The sequence below is a fragment of the Rhynchophorus ferrugineus genome, unplaced genomic scaffold (genome assembly GCF_030347505.1).
Source record: "Rhynchophorus ferrugineus isolate W39M unplaced genomic scaffold, kcgeb_rfMv2 rfM1, whole genome shotgun sequence".
NCBI classification, from domain to species: domain Eukaryota; kingdom Metazoa; phylum Arthropoda; class Insecta; order Coleoptera; family Curculionidae; genus Rhynchophorus; species Rhynchophorus ferrugineus.
This window is the reverse complement of record NW_027472580.1, coordinates 42,590,889-42,616,855: the sequence shown is the minus strand read 5'-3', so window position 1 is coordinate 42,616,855 and position 25,967 is coordinate 42,590,889. Positions and strand designations below refer to the sequence as shown.

The window sequence follows — 25,967 nt, the reverse complement described above, 5'->3', positions numbered from 1 at the left end:
CTTTACCATTTGCGCAACACAATCCATTGGCTTCGTTTTTGTATTTTAATGCCTTACAGTGTGAGCAAACCAAGTTCATAGAACCAATAACAACACATTGGTAGTTACTGTAGTCAATTGACACATCGTAACTGAAAGCAGCTCGATTCAAACTTGCGCGATTATTAGTTGAATGTCGCGCTCGCGCTTCACGCGTTTGTGATATCCGAATTCTTTCACGTTCATTTCCGTCGTCACGTTCTTGTGCAGTACGATTAGATCGGTAATTAGCTTGGTTTATAGCATTTCTGGTTCTTCTACCTAAATTGCTTCGTCTTATAGGAGGCATATCAAATATAAATTATTTTTTCACTAATCACGAACTAAACAAACACTAACTAACTAAACACTCTGCACAAAACACGATATACGAATTTGTTTCGTGTATCAGTTGACAATTCATCTGTCATCTGTCAAAAGTCATCTGTAACAGACAACTTTTTTTTAAAATTTGATATGACTTGAACTCAAATCCTTTTAAGCCGTACGAATTGTTTTATTTATTTAAAATTTGGATATTAAAAATAATAAAACACTGTTGGTAACGCGATTTTTGTTTGACTGATGTAATGACGTGGAAACTGATGCATTTTATCTCGCGTGCCGAAACTAATACAAAAGAAACGCGAGTTTCGGAACGCGACATTAAACTCCTCCAACTATGTATTCTGTGCTCCAACGCACACACGCACATTGTTTTGATAGATATGATCTTTGACGTTAGGAACACACCTACATTGCTTAGACAACAGTGAGTGCTTGTAATTTAATATGAACTTTATACCATAGCAATAAAGCTCAAATTGACTACGTTTTAGTTACAAATCATTTGTATGGGAAAAAGAAAAGGGCTATTTTTAGGGTTTTTCCAGCAATAATTCTAATTTTTCTCGCCGTAAAAACCATGCTTGAACTTCAACGAACATTTTAAGAAAAGATTTGGCCAAATTGGTCCAGGCGTTGTTGAGTTATGCGCTTACCAACACATTTTGCGATTCATTTTTATATATAAGATTAAAATAAGCTCCCGAAGTTTCACATGAATTTTATAAGAAATGGGAGTTGTAAAGTGTACAGTAATTTATAATGCTTTATGAGTGAAAAAGTGTATATTATTATCTTCGAGTTGTTGTTCATCACTGGCCTTGCCTTTTTCCATTTTTCTTATTGCTGCTTATTGTGAGGTAGCTTTAAACAAATCCAATGAAAATCCTTTAATCCAATGAAAAAATCACAATATTTTGACAGTTTTGATATGAATATACACTATTATTGTTAAATATAAAGTGGTATGACAACAAGCGTGGTTTAATTGCAAAAAATTAATTTTGTTTTAACATTCCGTTACCTTGTTTAATAATATAATACTATAACTAAAAATTTAAAAAATAAATATAAAAATAATAAATAAAAATTAATTTTAAATATAAAAATAAAATTAAAATAATTAGTAGTACTCATAGGTACCTCAAAATTAGTTGACAATCCTTGTATGAGGTTCAAATCTGGTTAGTTATAGAAAATAAATGGTTGTTTACTAAATATAATAAAATTTATCCGAATTGAATAAAATCTGAGGAATAATTAGGTAAATTTAGATAACTTTAGTGCTGAATGTTATCAAAATGTTGTTACTGGTCATTCTTTCATACTATGTTTATATTATAACAGGTTAGAAAATTGAGCACTGTTACTTGAAAAAAGAAACCGCTACGGCGGTGAAAAATGATTAAAGAGGTTTTAAAAGTACTTGTCTGGTGGTCGCAATTAAACCAGAAGAGCAGAATATACTTACCGCTGACTGGTAGATTCAACATTTGTTATTGCATCGAATATAGTACCAAGGAACAGAATCCTGTTGCGCCTAAATTATGATAGCATATCATGTAATACAATGTATATGAAAACAGACATAAACTGACAGTTATAAAATATCCACCTAATTTATCAGATTTGACATTTACGCCATAAAAGGTTGTAGTCAAAAGATTATATATAGGTCCGTTAACTGGATAGAATTTTTTAAATGGAGTGAAATAATGAGTTATTGAAAACGATTGTTATACTAAATACAGTAATGGTATTAGAAATACAATAATTTGACTAAGATACATAGCGCATAGCTGAGGAATAAATCCAGAGACGCAGATACGACTGGTCTGGACGAATGAGAGATGAATGAATTCCTTGTAGACTTCTGCGGTAATCGACCATTTGGATGGAAAGGATAACGAATAGTTACAACAAGAAACACCATGATTAAAATCAAGATCGTTGAAAGCAAACCGATAGAGTCCTGTACCACCAGCAACAGCGTCTTGGTTGATACTGTCCCCGAGAACTGGCTCTGGATAGTGATGCTGTTGAAACAAAAATAGCACTTTTGGATTCTACACAATGTTTTATGTTCAAAAATTCAACTTATTTATGTTTTTTTTGTGTTATATTTTAGAACATTCTTTTTATTATCGAGGGTTTGTCTAGACTGGATCTACTACTTAACGCGGGCTCTGAACCATGATATTATATAACCGGCTGGTGAGTGACCCATGAAGACATTCGGTCATAAGCAATCACAAATATAAATTTATGGCTGTCATCCGTAGAATTTGAGCACCCGACTATAGACAACAGCAGGACGGTCATTTCGCCTCTATCACTTCGTCAACCAGGTCGGCTTTGTTGAGTTTGCAAAATTCAAAAATTCAAATTTTTACGCAGAAAGTGTTCTCATATACTTTTTATTTTGGAGATCTACAACTATAGAGTTTTATCAATACTCTACAATTAATAGCTGATTGAATTGTAGCGAACTGCGTTGAAGGTTAGCTGTTTATATTCATTTTGCATAATAAATAATAAAGGTTATGACATATTATGTAAAAATAATATTAAAATGTAATTATTAAAACTAAATATCCATCAAACTTATACAACATTTACATAAAGTTTTAAATAAAACAGTTCAGCTCTAGGTCAGTTACGTATATTTCATATATACCACATGTTTCTTGTATTCGTAAAATTATAATTCCAGATTTTAGACATAATGAAGATGAATACAGTGAATATAATGAAACGGCAGAAATATTTGCGTTTTATTGGGTTCCTTATTTCGCCCTTTAATTTGATATGAATTTGCATAATAACGCAGCACTAGAGGATCTTCCAGATCCCGACGTTATTTTATACATTAACCGATGTTAATGATACTTTGTCCTTTGATGTTGGAATTTTAATAAAATATTTGCATATTTTGATTAGTCCTTCACAAGCTTTACATCTAAATAAGTCTATATATTTGATAATGCGGTTACTGTTCTTCAGACAAACAAACTTATTCGTAAAACCGAATACTTGTGGTTTTTATTTCTTGCTATGTATAAAATCATTCGAGCATGTAACATATATTTCTTGTTACTCTATAATTATTGCTAAATTATTGGGTATAGTAATAAATAAAATACTTTTATTTTATTTTCATATTATTTGTAATAAAATTTTAAATACAAAATAATTTGATTTTAAACAATATTGAATCATTTGAAATCGAAAATTGAAGCCAATATAATTTAGATATGACAAAATAAAAATAAACTCGGTTATATATTTCTGAACTGTTGAGTTATTCAATACCTAATGTTATCATAATCATATTATAAATATCATAATTTTAGTTCAAAATGTTTTTACTTTAACAATATTATCAGCGCTTTAATATTGTAGGTACATCTACTACTAAAAATATTTAATTTAGAATTTAGAAGTCAAGTATCAGTACCTAATAAAGCTATACTAAAATATAAAAGGTAACTCCCGTTTTCAATTTAATTTATAATATAGTTTACTGTATATTTTTTATAGTAATTATATTTTAAAGCAGTTTTTCATAGTTTTATAAACAGAATTTTGAGTTATAAATCAGATTTACTTTAGGCATTTTAAAAACGTACATTTGTGATATATTTTAATTTCTTATGTCAGAAGAAAAAGTTGTTGAGGCCAAGAGATATATGAAGCTTAGGGAATTCATAAATTAAAGAGATTTTTCATTTATACCAAAGTTACTAAAGTTACCAAATAATCAGATCCAATTAGTTTAGTAATAGATTGGTAACTAATTAAAGAGTGTTGTCTTCAACATATATACTATATTTTTAAGATTATAATTACTGAAATATCATAGTTGGCATATTGTTCATATTATTGTTTCCATTGTACGACTTAATGGAATTTGACTGAAAAGTGAGAAAACAAAAAAATTAAACAAAGAAATTATTTTAAAAGCAGGGCGTATTTCTGTAAAGTTTCTACTAAATAACACTGTTTTTTTGTTAATTAGACATTTAAAATGTTTTATTGCATATAATTAATTAAGATAACTTTTTTGTTATTTATACATTTCTTTCGAAATAAATTGATGTTACTTATATACTTGCGAAAAATTTCCAGTTAGAAGTTTGATCTTTATAACCACAAGCTTCTTCTGAACGTTTTGTCATTTGAGCACAGCTTGTGCTGTTTACAGTGGTTTGAATATGCCCCCGTAAGAAAATTGGCGATGAATTCCCTTTTGGGCTTTTTTTTTTGTTTTCTAGATTGACCAGCTGGAACCAAATGGTCTTCGGCTGATGTCGCCTCAGGTTCGGGATATGATTGTTTTGCGGGCGACAGAGACACCGGGTTACGACAGGGACTGTCGTAGTTTGTTTACTACCGGGGTTTGTGGACGGGTAGGGATTTTATTAAGGTGTTATCGTGTGCTAAGGTTCCATGGAGAACCTCACACTGAGCGTGTTTGTGAAATTTTTCACAAACGGGATGCCTGATTCGAGGTGTGTGTTGACGTTCCTTATAAACCATGGGGCTCTGAGTAACACACGGACTTTTTTGGATTGGAACAATTACCACTGTAAGAACACTTACCACTGGTGTACTGTATCACAACTGTGCTCCATTGAGGCAGATTGGATGGACTAGCATTTTATACACAGTCGCTTTCTGTGGGATTGGGAGTTTGCTTTTTCTGCAGAGTAGAGGAAATAATAGGCTGTACACGCCATTTCCTTTGCAAATGGCGTGCTGGATTTGGGTAGACCATTAAAATATGCAGTCGAACTGGAGACCGAGGTATGAGACTTTCTGGAGCCAAGGGATAGGGACTTTATAGATTTGCAGGCGATAGGCGCAAAACTCTTTCTTGCGGTGGAACAGAAAAGCCTGAGTTTTGCTCGGGTTAATCTGAAGAAATATTTTTGGCTACTGTGAAACGTTGTTATAACGAATTTAGTCATGACTGCAATTCGCTCAGTAACAAAAATGATGAAGGTCGTTCAAAATCGCGCGAAAAAAGTGTCGAAATACAAAGAGCAATCCTTGTAGCTTGAAATAAGGACAAACAGTTCTGTGAATGTTCTATCAATGATTTGTCGACATATTATTTGTTTCATATTAGAAAATATGTAATATATTTTATAGGAGCTAGTGAAATGTAAGAAATAGGTTAATAAAATCTAATATTATTGCACTGCAAGGCAATTTTTCTTATAAAAGCAATATACTATTAGATCTATAATAGCTCTAAAAGCGTTCGCTCATAAAAATATAGCTTGACATTTGAGATACTTTTTTTAGATATATTTTTAAGGTATATTTTGAGCCTGTAGTTTTTTTGAGCCTCAACGTTAATATATATGTTGAACTTTTAATTGTTGATTGAGATTTTATATAAAATATTGTATATAAATGCGAAACGCAATTTTCATAAAAAAGCAATATACTATTAAATTTATTTTAGAAGCTTTCACTGATAAAAATATGGCTTGATATTCTGACATAACTATGGTTTGGTCTTCAACAGAGATCAGTTGTTGATTTTTACAACTGACTTATATAATCAATTCGATTGCCAATTAAATTCAATATTATTTTCAATGACAAAAACAAAATTTGGACGATCTAATGACTTTGGTTCTATACTATTTATATGGTTTCTTATCTGCCAATGACTTTATTGAATGATTGGGTAATGTTTTCAAATCGGCGATTATATCAAATTATCATGATACTTATTTTGCATCAACGTGTATGTGGAGGAGGAGAAATATTGTTATAATATAATACTTTTTCATGCTCTTCTGAATGTTTGTTTTGAAAACGTCATCAGCCTGAATTCGTAAACTTAAAGTATTTTAAATATAATTCACATCTTAAGAATAATTCTTCATGTTTCTCTACCAGATTCTGTCCCAAATTAATTCTTTTGATTAATATGTGACTTGTCAATATATTGCCAAAGAATAAATTCACAAAGATGCAGGTTATCGTGTTATGTCTAAACCATTGTTTACTGAATCAGAGAGAATAGTTTTCTATGGCGAAGGTGACACAGATATACTACAAATATGGACAAATATTAAAATCACTTAGAGCGATTTCAAGAATAAATGCGTAGCAGTGTTCGAGGTTAGAAGAGGTATTGTTTGAGCTGCAGGACAGTTCCAATAGAGGAATAGACAATTGAGAAGTAGTTAATCCATGAGTGTCCGCTATAGATTAATGAAATATTACGCAGAAAGAATAAACATCAACATCAACAGAAACAAAAAACATTAAACGAGAAACGATTTAATGAAACCAATTATTTAAGACTTTAACTACTGTAGTCTGATCAGGTAAAATAACCAGCATTAACATGTTAAAGTGAAAAAAAAAACATTAATTATTACATGGCAATTTCGTTGATCGATAAAGGTATTCGTTAAATAAGGGACTTATTTGGAGTCTGAAATTTTCATCGACCACGCCCATAGTTTTTATGATTCGATATAAATGCAAACAGAGCCGATATGTATTTAGGCCATTTCTATGAATATTGAATGGGACCCGCTACAGATATCCGTGAAAGTTTTTGTTTAATTTTGTGTCATTCGGAAACTGATCATTCGGATGACCTGACATTTATCTAGGATCAGTACGAAGAATTTGGCAATTTATTGCCTTAAAGTTTTGTTGAATATTTACTTTAAGCTGTTTGTTTTATGTCTTATAAATGATTAGGTCATGTATTTGTTTAATTTATAAATTAAAGGAAATCAAGGCAATGAAGTCTCTTAACGTATCTTACATCTACTGTACAACAGTATTGGGATGGGCAAAATATTATGAACATCTGGCATGTACACAATATCTCTTTATTGATAAGGTGTTGCTTTTAAAACTAGTTAGGCTCCAAGATAATGTTGTCCCAATTTTTTACCCAACATTCATCAACTGCTTCAGTGATAGAAAGCGGAGATGGAAATAGCACTCTCTGCTTTAAAACTCCTCATAACGGTTCAGATGATATTCTTATGATCCTCAAACCAAGACTGAATCTTTTTTATGCTAGTCTTCAGTAAGAAATTTATGACTGAGTATGTTGAGATATTAATTCATAGTAATCCGGCCAGTAATGTGAATGACAAGATCAACTGAATACCACAATATTGGCGCCTAAATCATAACAGAATCTACTCCTTGCCTGATTGTAGGAAGTAGTCTCCACACAATAACTCTGAGATTTACCATACATAAAAGCGGCCATTTGTAGAAAAGGATGTAAAGGATAATTAATTGAACCATACCACATTCTTCCAATTATCAAGTTTCCATGTTTCCAGGTTGTTGCACCATTTCTTCCTCAGGTTAGGGTTAGTTCTTTGTAACTCTCACCATACTATTTTAGGCGACACAGCATTAACCAAGTAAAAAATCTTGGCACTTTTGCTGCTATTGTTTTATGTTGTTTAGCCACAATCCATTTTATTGCTCTTCGATCTCTGTTTTGTTGGGTATCGTCCACTGTTCGCCTCTTCGCCGATGATATTTTACTATATTTTATATATGCTGTAATTACTGTGGATATTGTCACGTCGTCAAAAACTCTCCCGCTAATCGAGCATAATCGATTTGACCTCTTTCGAAGTCTGACAGATCACACATTTTACCGATTGAGTGTTTTAAACGTCGCAGAACAAAGCTTATAATACTTTGAAATACAGCCTACAAGACTTACGTAAATGATTTACGACTACGTAAACTATGAAAGCAGTGTTGCCAACATATAATAAGATGTACTGTACTCCATGGTATTCATATTATTTTGTAATAGTTGTCTTTACCCTGTATATTTGGATTGATTTAAATTTTCTGCTGATGTAATCATAAATCAAGTGTTTGAGGATATCGGTGAGTTCCATAACCTCTCTGTATAACATCTTTTATGATAACCGCTGAAAAACAGTGTAGTTATTGCTGAAACCCATACAAATTCCATTAATATAGTGTTTCATTCTATTATTGCAGTGTTTTGGGTACAGACGCTGTTTGAAAGCTACAACTTGAGAAACTTGAGCTCACAGTATTATTTCTAAGTTTTTATATAATGGAACATTTTCTAAACGTAGAAGGTTGTTTGCGCCTATGTTGATAGTGTGCAACTTATGAACAGCTATTTATATGGTATCTGGTTAATAACAAGTTCCTGAAACCTAGATAAACGATGACTGCGGAATGCTACAATCAATAACTGAACGAAGCGAAGAACTTGATTAGAAATGAACAATGCAACTAAGTAAGTCATCCCGCTATGTCATTGATCTTGATCTTTAGATGTTAAGATTTCACCCATGAGGTATATTTATTAGATTTGCACTTATTTTGCTTCTGTCAATGCTGAGCACGGATAAATATTTAAAAATAAAGCACCTTGTGCGTAAATTCATCGAAAACTCTATCTCCTGTAAATTCATAATAATGTCATAAAAATGGACTATTCAAATTTTTTCCTAGATCAAATTAAGTATATGAAATACATTTGTTCAATAATATATAAAAAATAATAAATCCATAGCTGGTGCTCGGGAAGAACTACATCAACATGGGAACACTACTTCTAAAGCAATACGCTGCTGTAGGTTTCGTAGGATGAATCTTCTTTAATAGTTTTGCCACCGTCGGTTCATCACAGTAACTGTTCAGAAAACGTTATTCTCCGATACTTCAAATCGCTTTCCATCATTTGATGATGAAGGATGAAATAGGCGGATTTTAGTTGCGAAATGAAGTGAGCCACTATCTTGTCTCGTGTTACTGCAAACATTGACTTAATAAAACATTGTATTTATATCAAAGAAAAATATTTTCAGCATATACCAAAAAACTTAAATAGGGTATATACTTAATTAGAGCGAAAATTTCCTCGGAAGTTCTATATTAAAAAAAATAATACTTCAATATTTGCTTGTTAGTTGAAAGGCGCGCAATTTTATTAATTAGATGCAATATGTAGAAGCAGGATCAATATGTAAAATACCGCGTTTCACCGCAGTTCTAGTATTTCTTGGTATTATGAGCGTTGTATTTTCCATTTTGTAGTAACATAATTACTGATGCGATTGAGAAAAAAAAATCACACACTAGATTTAAACCCAACCGCAACCGCAGTACTGCTCAGATGTATCAATGCGGTCAGATCCAGCGTCTTTGTTTATGAGTGGATTTAATCAAAAATCGAATTTATTGATTGAAGGCTAACGTGATTCCATTGTAAATATATAGAAGTATACAGTTTACAAAATTTAAAAAAATAAAAAATAAAAATTGCTACGTCGCATATTAAAAAAATAATCTGCAAAATAGATCGAACTAAAAATTAGTAATAGATTCTATCAGAAATGTCTAAAATTTAATTTGAGTAAAAATAATTTAAGAGATTTCTAAAAAATCATTATAATTTAAAATCTTACTAACGATAGTTGACTAAACAAAATTATTTTTTTTCCTTTATTTGTTAAGTTTATTAAAACTTTTCTGGATAACAAAAAATAGTTTTTATGAATAAATATTAATTTTTTCACTTTAAAAAGGTATTTATTGAGAAAAACTGGTACAATGTATTAATAAAAATATTTTCCACCGATTCAAGTTGGTCCAGTTTCCAGGTCCAGTCCAATCATCGATCCAGTTTCGCCCTTCTTCAGCACTTCAATGCCCTGCGTCAGCCCAAGCTATGTTGCATCTATTAACAAGTGGTAGTCAGAAGGCTCTATGCCTGATAAGTAAGCTGGGTGCGACAGAACTTCCCTTTCTACTTCCTATTCTGCAACAGCGCACTTTTCACAATAATTTTTGCAGCGTATGCCGTGCTATGTATTCCAAGAGGATGGCGTTTGCATACTGTTATTATTGCTAACATTTTTATTCGGTCTTAGCAAGCTGATAATACACCACTGGTCCCACTATATTCACAACAATACGTTATGCTCATGAATGTGTTATCGATGTGGATAACTCTCTTGGACTAACCTATGGTTAACATTTGCATTTGAGACTGTTGGAACTACGAAAACTAAATTTTTAATTTTATTTATAATGATTTTTAATGCTACCGTTATAATCTTTCAGTTTTAATCAATTCGTGTTGTAGTCATTTTCTCCCCTTTTATATATTTTCCATTACATTTAAACGCCTAGCAATAGTTAAACCATCAATCATCATCATCAATCTATCTGTTTTTTGATCGTTTGATTAGGATTTTCATTTACAAACTCTTGTTATTCATTGTCTTCGATTGTTATTGACATTATAATCATCACGGTTTTTAAATAGTTGAAACCGAACTCGACAATTGGGATATGAGGAAGCAGAGTTATCATGTTTCTAAAAATGTTTGACTGCCTTCGGCAGCAAATTTTCTTAAATCAATCCTAACAATTAATCAATGAATCCATGTGGATAGCTATTATTTTCATGTGAATTTAATGGTTAAGTTGGGTTGTTTATACTGATTTTTTATATTTTTATCAATAGATATTAATTATCAAAAATCAAGCACCTAATATAATAGTTTTAGCAATGATGTCATTCGTTCTCTATATGCAGAGTATAGCAGCTGTCATACCGATTGATTAACAATTAATTTGTTTAATCTAAGTTCAAATATTTGCCCAGTCGATAATATTAAACAACATTATAGTAACTAATTTATAACAAAAATAATGAATTCGATTAGAAAAGGCATTCTATAAATTTCACGGTAAGTAGATTTTTTATTCTATTGTATGATTATGTATGATTGTATAATATAGAGTATTTGAGCTAGATTAAAGGATTCTAAACTCTCTAAACAGAAACACAGAACGAAGAACAGAAAGTTTGTTTTATTTTTTGGTCTTAAAATTAGACTGATTATACAAAAGCTTTTTATAATATGGTTGAGTTTGTGACGAAATCATCTCTCCTACTTTCACTGATTAAAAGTAAACATCGGAAAGAGTTCTCATACATTAAACGTGACCTATGACCGACGCTTTAGAGAAACGGTTATTTATTGCTCTTGAGAAAAATACTTTCTTGGTCGTATGTTTTGGTAAATCAAGGTAAGTTATGGGAAAATATTTTTAAACCCGTTATTTAATTATCAAATATATAATATTTTTAAGTTGTCTTTATCGACATACTCAATGTGCATGATATTGAAAATATTTATTTCTGTTCTCAGACATACTCTCATATTTTGTCATATGTATTTAATTTTAGAAATATAGCACTTCAATTACCTGTTCAAGTATCGCTACAAAAGCAAAAATATGTTGCAAAAATTAAGTAATTTTGTAACATAACCATAAGACCTATTTAAAATCCGTAAAGTCCTGCTGACATAATCCTACCTTATTCACCGTATCCACTATTTAACTAATTACTACCAAAAATTGGGCTTGTATATTTAATATACAAAACATTGTATATTAAATTGGTTCATAAGTCATGTAATTAGGACGAGTAATTTAAGAAGGTATTCTGACTTAGAAATAAAAAATTATAGATGCTTTTTCAAAATTTGAATTATTACCGTTACAATTTTCAACTTTTATTAACATGTCAAATAACGAGATATTACTAAATATTAATCATCAATCTATTTTATATTTCTTATATATTTAACTCCTACATTAATTTTGACTAAAATCGTATTATTAATTATTTAGCTCTTCTAAATTTTTAAGGCTTTTTATCAATTATATTGAAGTTACTAAAAGTCATATATTTGATAAGCTAAAATAGCTTACATAGTTGAGGAAACTTCAGAAAAATTTAATTTTGAAGTAGAATATGCCTCAAAGTATGGATTAGGGATGGTGAATTTACCAAATATGAGAATTAATTACCATTATTTGTACGACTCAAACTTTTTGGAGCTATCTAAATGATTAACTTGAAATTTAATATTAATCTTGTTGCTATATCAACTATATCCGGGAACATTAAAAAAAAAAGTAAATATATAGTAGTTAAAAATACTTCGTCAGGAAGTTGGGTAAACAAAAGAGTTGTAAAACGTTACAGCAATGAACGAGAGTATACACCATAGTTCCGGACAGTTAATTTTTCATGAGACATAAGTACTTGATCTTTGCAGAACTGAACTTTGCGAGTCTTGTGTCAATATCTTTACAAAGTTGAATTGATTTAGGAGTAAGCCAAACTACGAGATGTAACATTGATTAATAAGGCGGGATTGGAATGAATGTAAGTTCATCTTGGATATTGATACAACGTTTCGTAAATATATGTTACGTGTATTTCGCATTATCTCAATGGTAAACTTCGGTTTATTGACTTTTAGTTGTCGTTTGCTATTTGTAAGCATCATACAAGTAATAAACAGTTAATTTCGAAAACAGTAAAGATCAACCTACCGACGAATATCTGTTAATTCTCCAGACATTATAAATATTGCTTTACGCTGCGATTTAAATTACTGTTAGAAATAGTATTAATTAGACTATTAGAATTAGAATATTTAATAAATGTTTTGCTTTTTATAAGTGTACAGTGAAATTAAACACACCATATTACACCATCTAAACCACAAGTGCTAAGGCACTGATGATCAGCGAGATACAGAAAATGATAATTGTTGTATTGGTATGTCATAATTGTGCTCGAGACTGACTGGAAATTAAGTGGATAGGCTTAGAATACAACGATTTCGTGCACATTAGACACAACAACGTGGTGCCTGACACAATGAAGTTGAACTATCCTTCAGATGTAGGAAGAAGCAGCGCTCCACAACTATCTGGAAATGAATTATGGTACCAAAAAATTAGTTACAATTGGGAAAATAACAATCTGTACGTATGTCTATTAGATTATGTTGTGCCAATTGAGAAGTAAAATTGCTAGAATTGGTCTCACCACCAGATATATTACGATCATTCGTTTATAGGATGGGAAATGAAATCATGTTTTCAAATTAAGTCGTTTGGCATAACTTATACTATAAAAGTTTCTTAGTATTGTGACACAATGAAGTAAACTATTGTCCAAAAACTGTAGTTTTTTCAACGTTTTTTCATCCGAACAACGATTAGTTAAAATGTTTAAATAAGCATTGGATCGAATATCAACTGACAGCCAAAATATTGTCATGAGATCTAACAAAACACTTGCGAGGGAGCACGCCATGAGATTTAATTCACAAACAAACACAAACGATGAAGTTGCTATTGTTATTGCCAGGGAAGATAGATGTAAGTAATACGAAATTCAGCGGGGTAATTTACTGCTATATACAGTTTGCCATCTTTAATCCTATATAATTATGGGGTATTGCCTATATTGTTTCATTCTTCAACACTCACTATGTGGTTATTTTTTAATAACTACTTTCAATAACTTTTTTCGATTTTATTTTTATTTACATGTATTTCTTATAGTTGCAAATATTGACTAGCTATTTTCATCGGTAAAAATATATATTTGAATAATCGCCAACATTTTCCAAAGGCGATACTGAGTTGCTTTTATATAAAACTACGTATCTATTCCATTATTACGTATTTATTACATAATTGCATTGGTGTGTGAGCAGCATGGAAAATGAGGTCGACGATCCAAGAAAGTTGTAATATTCGAATATGCAAAATAAGCATAAAAGTATAATAATTTTGGATAAATATATTGGTGTTTTATGATAGGTATGATTATTATTACTTCACAGTCTTTTGAACAATATTTTTCAAATTTCCCTGGCCTAAATAACAAAACTACACAGATCTGCAACAAAAAAGCTGTTTAAGCATTTTCAAATGATTTCAATGTATGTGCTGAAAAGGAATATAGGTAATATGGAAAAAATCCAGGAGGTCAGGATTTAGAAAATTTTCTTCGTCAGATTTTTTTTGCATAGATTGATCAAAAAGAAGCCTAAAAGCAGATATTCTTCACAACGGCGGTTTTTACGTTTCCATTTCTGTAGGTCATGTCGTATACCTGGAAGTAAACTACAAGAACTTGGAATTGGTTCTTCGCAAATTAACAGATGAAGACCGTGGTTGGCAGGTCTGTGGCCATTTTGAAATGTTGTGTGCCTGTTGTTAAGCCAACAAGCTGGGTTAACCAAATTCCCTAGCTTTTGTTTAGAGAAGGTTGTCGCAGTAGCTTCAATTTAGTGAGAAGAACGTCCTCCGAAGAACAGTGATAGCTCCATGTAAAATTCGTTGACCACCGCTGCACATAATGTTGGGATTGATAATGCAGTTTGCAAAATCACTTATCAGAGATGGAAATTGCTTTAAATACATAGTTTCCAGGCCTCTCAGAAGCAAAGGCGAAGTGAGTTGTTTTTGTCGGACCAGACATTAGATGGCTTATAACTGACAAATAATTCATCACGACCATGATAGATCCTCAAAATTAAGGGTGAATTTCTTTTAAGGAGGTTATAAAAATATGTTTAGCCAATCATACTATAGTAGCATCTTGAATATAATTAAATCTTCAAAATAATTCTAAAAACATTTTAAGCTTTATGTTGCGTATTGTTATTTCGACTATTTTCCAGAAAATTTGGGAGATATGAATGAAGAGCAAAGGTTGTTGGAATTAGCTAGGACATTAAATATATGAAGAAGTTTTACTAAGAAAAACAGAGCGCCGTAATGATTTCGAACTACTGTTGGGCGCTTCAGAGAGTCTTTAGAAGAGTCTCTCGGGAAAGAAACTGTTTTAGTTTGTGCTAAACGTACACTATTTATTTAATTTATTTTATGCAATAACTCGTTTAAAATATTTACCTAAATTGTTAGGAAACGTGTTGCTCTATGGCAAAGGAAGGAAGGATAATAGGAATTTACTTTCGGGTTCAACATACTTATAAACATAAGGATTACGTCTGAAAACCTTTTCAAAATTTTTTACAGACCTGGGCTATTTGAATTATACAAACAAGAAATGTTTACCTGTCTTGTCAACACTATAATCAAAACAACATAGACGTTAAATACTATTCCAATAATGCATAGTATGGTTAAAATTATCGACAGAACCAGTGTCATTCCGCCGAAGAAACGCCGCCTCAATTAGGGACCACCATCCTCCGGATCTATCTTACGGCGTCGCGTGTTGATGAATCGATTCGTTGCCCTCTATTTTCCATTGTCAACAACGGAAGCCTGAAACAAAATATCCACCTTTTAGTTAATTAGAAGCGAAAAGGACTCACTACAATCGAGCTCTTTCTTAATTAGCATAAATTACAAGCGCTGAATTTTTTAACCCGGCTCAGAGCGGTTTTAAAACAACGACTTCGTCTCATTTTAAGTAGTAATTAAATAATATGATATTAGTGGTTATTAAAATTATAAGCCATAATATATAGGCAACCAAATATACAAATAATGCATATGTGTAAATATTGATTGTAACAAAAAAAACACTTGAAATACATTCTGAATGAAATGTTTAAAAGGCTGTTTTAATTTGAGTATCTATTTAAAAACTATATTGAAAATTTGCCTAAGAGGCGCTTAAATTATTATTTTAAACTTTAAAATAACAGTCGACATACTGCTTTATCATTTTTACGATAACCTTTGATTTTTTTTTGACAGAATTCATCTTATACAATAATTATTTTAATTGTATCCGTTTATTGTGTAGTAAATTGATTAATCATGTTTTTGAGTTTAGTTTTTATCATATTATTTATGTCGTCATACAATTGTAATGTAGCAGTTGTAACAGGTAAATCTATATTTATTTGTAATATGAGTTGATATAAAGCTTTATAGCTAGTCCTATATATTAGATAAATAATAAGAATGTGTGTATTATTGCCGAGTTATTAATTAATTATTTAATATCATTTAAAACTTTTTTTAAGCGTGTACATTATTAGACTATAATGTATATATGTTTTAAGTTTTGGATCTCTGAATAATAATCCCACGGGCACCTTTGTGGAAATATAAGAGATGAATAAAATATTATGAGCACCTGACCTATACACAATATTTATTTATTAATAATGTGTCGAGTCTCCATTTGCTTTTAAAATAGTTGCAATTCTTCTTTTTAACGGAATGTTTTTCCATTCTTGAGGTTTTGGTACAATTTGCTAATTGCCGCTCTTACGTTTGAGATTGAGATCTACTTATCACTCGCTGCTCTATGACTTCCCATAATGCGTCAATTATGTTGAGTTCTCGCGATTGTGCTGGTCAGCGAAGATGTTTGATATTATTCTGGTAGTTATCAGGCCAAGACTGAACCTTTTTCGCTGTTTTATAGAGACATTATCATCTTGAAATACGGCAGTGTTAGGCACCAGTATGTTAGCCTTAGTAAGAACTTCATGATTGATGATGTAGAGATATTCATTAAAAATTTTTGTTTGTATAATTCAAATAGCCCAAGTCTGTAAAAAAATTAAGAGCTTAGGTTTTGGGACGTAATCTTTATATTTGTGAATGTATTGAATCCGAAAGTGAGTTCCTATTGTCCTCCCTTCCTTTGCCATAGTACGACGCATTTATGAATTCCACGGTATTCCGGATCGTAGGCTTCTTTTTCAGTTTTCCTTACATAAACCCGGCCGTTTGTAGGATAAAATGTAAAACAATGTAAAATACAATGTAAAATTCATTGTCCCATACTATATTCTTCCAATCATCACGTGTTCAGGCTTTAGGTCCTCTATTTTCGCCGATTAGCGTTGACTTACAAAAGATTGCTCTAGCCATTTCATCATTGTTAGCTTTGTGGAGCCCTTACCTACTGTTTTTGTCGAAACGATATTACTGACGGTTGAGCTCTGCTGTCACTTTTGTCGCGGTAGATTTATGTTGTATGACTACAATACTTATTAATATTCGTCGGTCTCTGTTTTCTCATTATTTATTTGGAAGCAGTGCCAATTTGCAACAAGATGTACTATATGGCATTGTGTTTATATTATTTTGTCTATCCCTTGTATTTCGTAGTTTGTTTGAATAGATTATATCGTGGGTCTTTTTGCCTATCATAATTATAAAAAATTAAAAATATTCGTTAAACTCAAAACCATCGACTTTAGCAGTTAGGTTAGATTATTTAACATTAATATCAATACATAGTGATGAGTGCATTTATGATGAGAAATAACAAAGCCAAGGAGAAGATGATCTTGTTATGTTGTAAAAATTAATCAAATGTGAAACGAGTTACCTTACGTGCTAATATCAGCAATGACAAGCGAAAGAGAGAAAATAACAATTGTCGTATTGGTATGATATATTTGTGGTCGCAAGTGTCTGGATATTAAGTGGATAGGCTTACAGTGTAATATCAAACATAACAACATGATGCACGGCACAATGAAGCTGAACGATATTCAGATACAGTGCTCCTGTGTTTCAGAAACAGCATTCCAATACGATCTAGAAATAGATTATGATGCCAAAAATTAGTTGAAATTGGGGGAATTATGTTTATTGAATCTAGTGGTCTACTATGTTGTGGTAGTTAATTAGCACCACCACCATATATATTACCCTCATTAGTTTCTAGGATGGGAAATGATTCTAATCACTTCTTGGTTAACATTCAAAGATAAAGTAGTTGTGATTCTGTCGAATTTTAAAGACGATAATTATTAGGTTTATTAGCATTTCTGTATTTTGTTCCGTTCAGTGCATTTATGTTGCGAACTAAAATAGTGCTTTCTTAATTAATTGTGCGATAATTTTAATATGCTTTCCAACCAACAAGATTTAGCAGATTTGAGTACAATTGTTTTATTACTTATTGATTTAAGAATCCAGCTGCTTATAGCAATCAGTTTAAGGAAATGACTGAATGAGAAAAGGTATGTATGAACTCCGTTTAGTGACGTTGATTTTGATTTCCATGATTAAAACATTGCAATTAAAACATATCTTTCATTATTTTTGAGCGACCGATACAGCTCTGGCATTTGAAAAATCGTGATTCTGACGGATAGATAATATTGATATGTTTGTTTGATATTAACTCAGTTAACTTACTAGTACTTAGTTGCTTAGCTGTCGCTATTGAAATTTGGAGACACACAACAATTAAAAAAAACTGTGTAAAAATGAGATAGGATTGAATATGAATTGATCGATGGACTAAAAATATTGGTCTTCACCCATTTATCTTTATAATATTTAACACAATTGTCTCCTTACTATAAAATCGTTAGCACATCATAAAAGAAACAATCATGATATTATTAAATATTAATACATTTTATAAACTTTTACATTGCTATTCCTGCATTTAGTTATATAGAAGGAAAGAAGTTTAAAAGTATAAGAAAGTATTATCGATAAACAAATGTTTAGCTTGGTATTTTCTGTTATTTGTGGCAAATAGTTTCAGTTAAATGGATTCTGTACCAAACCATTAACAGGTCGATTGAAAAGTCCCCGGCCTGACACGTTTATTCCGCTACTAGAATTAAATCCATATGTTTTTAGTTAGCCTTAACCCTCAAAAGATGCGTGTATTAATTTGACAGCTGTCGGATCATTGATTTTTGAATTATAGCATTTTGAGTGAAGCAACTTTTGTTATTGTGAAAAAAATGGATAAAAATGAATTTCGCGTGTTGATAAAATATTGCTTTTTGAAGGGAAAAATACAGTTCAAGCAAAAACTTGGCTTGATGCCGAGTTTCCGGACATTGCCCCAGGAAAATCAACCATCAAGGATTGGTATGCTAAGTTTAGACGTGTAAAGGCAGTGGACGCCCAAGAGAGGTTGTTACCGACGAAAACATTAACAAAATCCACAAAATGATTTTGAATGAGCGTAAATTGAAATTGAATGAAATAGCAGACACTCTGAAGATATCATATCATTCACGAATATTTGGGTATGAGAAAGCTCTGGGCAAAGTAGGTGCCGCGCGAACTCACTTTTGACCAAAAGCAATGACGAGTTGATGATTCGGAGCAGTGTTTGAAGATGATCAAGCGTAATAAACCCGAGTTTTTGCATCGATATGTGACAATGGATGAAACATAGCTCCATCATTTTACTCCAAAGGCCAATCAAGAGTTATTCGAGTGGACTGCATACGATGAACCCGCTCCGAAGCGTGGGAAAACGCAACAGTCGGCTAGCAAGGTTATGGCGTCTGTATTTTGGAATGCGCATGGAATAATTTTCATTGACTACCTTGAAAAAGGAAGGACCACCAACAGCGATTATTACATACCGTTATTCTACCGTCTGAAGGACGAAATTGGCGAAAAACGGCCGCATTTGATGAAAAAGAAAGTGCTGCTCCACCAAGACAATACACCATGTTACAAGTCAGTGAAAACGATGTCAAACATCCATGAATTGGGCATCGAATTGCTTCCTTACCCACCGCATTCTCCAGATCTGGCCGCCAGCGGCTAATTTCCTATTCTCGGATCTCAAAAGAATGCTCGCTGGGAAGAAATTTTTGTCGAATAAAGAGATGATCGCCGAAACTGAGGCCTATTTTGAAGCAAAGGACAAATCATACTAAAAAGTTGTCGGGTTTCTACAAACAGTGTCATTCAAGGGTAATTGAAGGGAATTATGTTGCATATAAAAACTAATTTTGCCAAAAAATGTGTTTTACTATGTTAGGCCGGGGACTTTTCAATTGACCTATTATTTATTGCAAAATCTAAAATATTTAAACCTTAATCCCAATTATTATAATCTTAAATAGAAGCCTTAATCCAACAAGATTAAATATGTGTATTATGCCAAATTGAATAAAGTTTATGTTATTAAAAACAAATACACTTATGGTGCAAAACATCCCCTAATTGCTTTAGTGATGTTAGAGATGGTAATATGCTCCCCAGTCTCTGCTCTAAAAATTCCCATAATGGTTCAATTATGTTGCGACCTAGTTTTTATTACAAAATCTAGAAAACTAATTGACAGCCTTTATCCAACGAGATTAAATATATGTATTATGCCAAATTGGATGAAGTTTATGTGATTAAAAACAAATCGACGTATGTTACACTCTATAGGCACATAAATATAGACGTCGCTAATTGTAAATCTCTTAAAAAATTAATTCACAGTCCTAGTAAAACATGCAGAAAGGTAGATTGTATGCTTATTGCGGTAAATTAGAGGAAATTTGTGTAATAAGGCAACTTATGTATAAATAGAATGTCGGTGGTTTTCTTGGTTCCATGCAACAATTTAATTTTGGGACACTTTATGCAAAGTTTAGGTAGACATTCATGTAATATGCAAGGGGTGGGCTCGAGTTTGCTTGGGCTTGACTTAGCTTTGGTAATTTATAATGCATCGAGTACCTTTCAGGTGGAAGAAAAACAATATAGTTAGCAGTAACAAAGTAATATATTTGATCTGTTTGTTATTGAAGTAGTAAAATAAATTTAATTAATTAATTTAATTGATAGTTGAATTGAAATTAGTTTTAATTTAAATTTACGCTACATAATAGTGTAGACTAATTAATAGCGTAGTAGTATTTGCATTGCACTCATAAGTTTGAACTAAAATTAAGTGTGTTAGCTGATTGCTTGCTTATATTTTGATCAGCGATGTATATTGGTGAAAGTGGGAAATATTAATGTAGATAACTAATAAGTTCGATGGTTTTGGCATCTCTGTAGATAAAATAACAGTTTTCCCTTCATTATTATTGAGTATATACAGACACCAATCATGCAGCCGGCGTGATTGACTCAGTGGTAAAGGCGACAGGACGGTCCTCCTGCTGTTGCGATAGTGGTGGGTTTGAATCCTGTTGGGGCAGTTGGATTGTTTAATATTTGTGATTGTCCTTAGGCAAGAGTTTAAAATCCAACAAGTAAAATGATCACGCTAGTAACTAGGCTGGTTATAACCGGATGTTTTCTGGGATGATTTTTAAGATGTTAACTCGCCAGTCGGTAGGTTTAATGCCGAGGACCGAGGTTTGGTCCTCGTTAAAATGGTAGGGCCATTCCAGATAAACCCCAGTTGGTAAAAATTAGACACCAAAATACATAAAAAACTAATAATGGATCTCTCAAAAATTCAAAATAGTTCCTTGAAATTTGCATTTTTTGCAAGTTTTGACAGTCATTATTATGGTTGTTTGATCCGAAGAAATCGGCTGCTCAAGTCCATCAAATATATGTACAAAATTAATATTTATGGTGCACCGTCGTGGCGCTTTCTGATAAACACCTGTGTTTGTTAGTTTCGAAATGCTGAAGAAGTTCGAAAACGAATTAATTACTGGATCGCTGTCAAACCAATATCGTTCTTTACATACGATATGGCCATGTTAACACATACCTGGAAAAAATTCTAGAAATTAATGGAGCATATTTTGGCTTTGTATATTACCAATCTTTGCTTTGCTTTTTTACTTAAATTCGGTTTTTATGAATGAAGATATTATCAGATTACAAACATCTAATAATATCCTACCGGAAACTGTATTAACTAGGTTCAGTAGCGTGCATGGGAAAAGAGCAGAAAGGGAAAAAATGTACAGTATGAAGAAAAAAACGATTTTTGTCTACAACAATGCATACTAATGAATACAATAATATTAAAATGGCACTATATAAATAAAAATATTTTTAAAATTTTTATCAAAAACTGCTTGGTACGTCAGAACAGTGACGTTAAAACGTTAAAGCTTCAAACATTATTTATATGTCATAAGTACAAATGAAGAAAACATTAATCTATTGGAAAAAGACGTATTGCTTCCAGTTATATATCTTAACGGCATCTAGTTGGAGGAAATTTCGGGGTCTTTGGCCGGAATTTTTTTACAGAATTTTAAACACCAAACATCAGCCAAAAAGTAGCAGCAAGTAGTGCAAGAAAAGAATATAGCTTAGATAAAAAGTCAAACTAGCTAAGAAATAGGAGGTGTTGCTGCCCTAATGCTTTATTACTATTTTGCACGGTAATATATTTGGACTCTGCTACAACTTGACGTTTGTAGGCTTAGATTATTCCAATTATTATGTTTAAGGAAAATTCTGCGTTTTTTCAGCAAGATGTTAAAATGTAGTTATTCAACAAAGTAAGATGCTACAGTAAATGTACAGTCCAAGAATAGATCCAAAGAAATAGAACATAATCTTTTAAATTTTTTTAATATACGACTTACCTACCTTACCTTACCTTAGATTTTTGAGGCGAAATCGACTTTTTGAAGAACATTATATCATAACAGTATCTGATGTACCAACGGCGCTGTGTTGATTGCGAAATAGTTATTCCCATCTAGTTTCCACCTGTCCTTTGTTAAGAAATAGTTGTATAGTAAATTTCGATAAAAGTAGTGATATTAAAATTTTCAATATCCAATAGCACATTTCTTAGAAAATTTTTTTTCCAAAAATTAGTTTAGTTTGCTTTGATATATAATCTATTTTTTTACAAAACAGTAGGTCCTTTACGAGAAGTCAGAGTACAAAGTGATATCGTATTTTTTATTTAGAGAAGGGACGGTATGACAGGGATTTTATTATTAAAAAGTCAGAAACTATGGGAATTTCGGTCTTTCCCACGTATCATGAAGAATCTAAAAAACATCCTTAGTATCTTGCTCTGGAAATCTTATAGATATATTATTTAGACGGTATTCATGAGCAAAAAGCGTTTTATCTATGTAATAATCTGACAACCTTTAAATTGAAATATTTATGAATGAAGAAAGTTAATGATATACGGAAAGTGATACTCCAACTTCGTTGCCATTTATCATGATATTGAATATTGAGACATGCGTTGAGTAGTGAATAAACATTTAGCTCTTAAATACATAACCATGATAGAGCGAATTCGTACTAGTGATATAAAGAGGTCTTCATAATGTATGGGTCAATAGTATTAAATAAAATATTAAATTACTGGATAAACGTTTTTAACAAAAAAGTTTTTACAAAATACCGTTTTTAACCCGATCACATAAAGTATATCAACAAATTGTTCAGTCCCATGCAAAAGTGTGTATTTTTTCTTACTAAAAGTTAAAAAAAAATTACGGGTGTACGCCACTACCAACAATTAATATGTGCTCAACAATCATTCTTATAACTCATATCACTTTATAACTTTTGAGTTTTACGTATTTTACTTGGATACTAATACTATAATAATTACTATTTTGATTTATATCTGTGGACTGTCTTTTATCTGCAATTACGACCAATTTTTTATAATAGCCAATGTTAGAATATCATGTATAATGTATTATGAACATTAGTCATTAGTTTGAGTTACTAGCCGAATCCAAAATATCACTGGCACTTTCATATCGAAACGAAATAAATTCCAGGCACCTAATGATAATGATTCTGGAATTTTTAAATGACACAGATATCACCGTAAATATCTGAAACAATTGTTGAGTGTGCCACTAAAGTATATCCACCAGCTCGATATAAAGTAGAGCCCTGGATATCCGAAAAATATTTACAGATGGCGGAAGATCGAAAACAAGCAAAGCTAATTTATCTCGAAAAAATGTTCTAAATGAAATAGAGCTATTAGATGAAAACTAAAGATAGAGAGATAAATCTACTCGACCGGCGTAGCCGTCGATTTGGAAGTTGCTGCATCTAAACGTACATATGGGACGTTGTACCAAGCGCTTAAAAATGAGTTATAGTACTACTACCAACAACAACGTTCAACAAACGGATGGAACCATTGCAAAGTCACACTATAAGAGTCTCCAACTTCAATGGAGGGAGTCCTTCATGCAATTCTGGGATCAACGCTTGCCACAGAGTATAGCTACTTCGCCAGTAGGTAGGTGCGTACGTGTGCGAATTGATTTATTAAATTCACTTAAAATCCGAGACGGTTTTCGCCAAGAAGTTGTCGTCTCTACGATTTCATCATGTATTGAGTATTGACAACTGACCGATTGCTTGCTGTTTTAAATCTCAAGGGGATCTAGTTAGATCAAGTGCAGGATTTCGGTAGGTTCAGCAGGAAGGTTCAGTCAGGTAATCAAGCTTGGGTCAGCCCCAAGCTGCAGGAGCTTTTGATTTTCTAAGATGGTGAGAATAGGAGAGAGCAGCTATTGATAATCAAGAATAAATAATTAGGACTAAAATCCGCCTTTTTTAATCTTTTTTTTAATATTTCCAAATATCTTTTATAATTCCGCCACTTGGGTACTATTATAGTATATAATAATAATAATAGAAATAATTCGTTTAAGATGAGAAAATCACTGCATAGTTAAAGAACTAATTTATACACGCAGATTACAACTATTGCAAAGAATACAAACGATCCAATTCCCTCTAGAGTTCTGCGATGAAATCGACCTTTTAACTACAAGATGCTACGAATAGATTGTAAATACAAATGGATTATAGTGGGATAAGATCATAGTGAGCAAGCTGGAAAATAAGAGAGTAAAATCGTTCCAGGCAACACTTGCGGCCGGCTGCCCACTCTGGCGAGATTTAGGGAAGAATATTCTTGCGGCACCAACAGCAATGTGTTGGTGGAAAAGTATAGATTCTACGCGAGCTCTGGCTGTGCTTTAATGATAATTTAAGTCATCTTTAAGATAGTAGGACCTAACGCTAAAAAGCCAAGTCAAATCTAAACAATGTGTCTACTTTAAATAATTAAAATGAATATTTATTCGTAAATTTTATATAAAGTCATATATTTCTACCTTCTATTACATGAAAGTATTATGAGGAAACTATTTGAAGGAACACAGATTACATTTCTGATGACCTATGGTAAAAGTTATGAATTATTAAATTATACCTAACATTAAGTTAACTAAGGCTTTTGTAAATTTGCGTCCCCTGATAATTTATTAATATGCGTAGGCTCGTACTATATACATTTGCGTTTAATTTAGCAGACGTCATTACTTATTTTAATCAACGTCAATATCAACCAACTTCAGCTTCTGCTAAGATTTATTATCGATCTCGTAAAGGTCATACTACAAACTGGCATATCAGATGAAACTTTAATGTGAAGTTTCCCTGAGATAGCGGCTTCATTTATAGTACACCATCATTCTTTGACGTTTCAGGCTATTAGGCTAATAGTGGATTAATTAGATTTCTTGGCATCCAAACGAAAAACGATTTAGAGCGACATCTGTTGTGCATTGTTGTAAATTTTGAAAATTTGCTTTTATCCTTTTATAGAGTGTAAAAGTAAATTACAGATATTCTTATGTAACTTTAAATTTTTTCTCCGAGAAATTGTTAAAGCGTATTTTATACAAAGCATCGTTATTTAATGTATATCTGGATTTACTCAATTTTTGGCTCGTTCATCAAGTTAAATGAAGAACTTCTCAAACAGATCATGTTACATTTTATCGAAAATCTCGAAAAATACTTTGATAGTCTTTTGATATAGCTTTTTTAAGGTGAAAAATAATCATAATACGTGCAAATACCTAATAGTATGTGATCATATGCAAAATCTCTAACACTTGAACTTTATGTTGCTGACATTGTCCGAACTTACGACATGGTGATTTAAATCTATTTTACTTTATGTGACTAGGGCCATTTTCCTTTATTCAAAGAAAGTAGCTTCTTCGTAAACTTAATATTATGTGAATAAA

At 31.9% G+C, this 25,967-nt stretch overlaps 2 protein-coding genes across 8 annotated transcripts in view; one reads left to right on the top strand and one right to left on the bottom strand.

Moving 5' to 3' along the window:
- The window catches only part of LOC143197544 (uncharacterized), a 276,265-nt gene that overhangs the window by 64,654 nt on the left and 185,644 nt on the right, over positions 1-25,967 (bottom strand). Inside the window, exon 2 of the mRNA XM_076406091.1 lies at positions 15,328-15,540. Within this exon, the coding sequence (XP_076262206.1) occupies positions 15,328-15,423 (96 nt within the window). The 5' untranslated portion in view covers positions 15,424-15,540. The remainder of the gene's footprint in view (positions 1-15,327; positions 15,541-25,967) is intronic.
- Positions 1-25,967, top strand: part of LOC143197599 (uncharacterized) — a 198,455-nt gene that overhangs the window by 108,125 nt on the left and 64,363 nt on the right. The window contains exon 1 of one of the 7 annotated variants that reach the window (XM_076406141.1): positions 15,986-16,111. The exons of the other annotated variants lie outside the window; for them this stretch is intronic. Within the exon in view, the coding sequence (XP_076262256.1) occupies positions 16,042-16,111 (70 nt within the window). The 5' untranslated portion in view covers positions 15,986-16,041. Of the gene's footprint in view, positions 1-15,985; positions 16,112-25,967 lie in introns of those variants that run through there. 7 annotated transcript variants of the gene reach the window in all.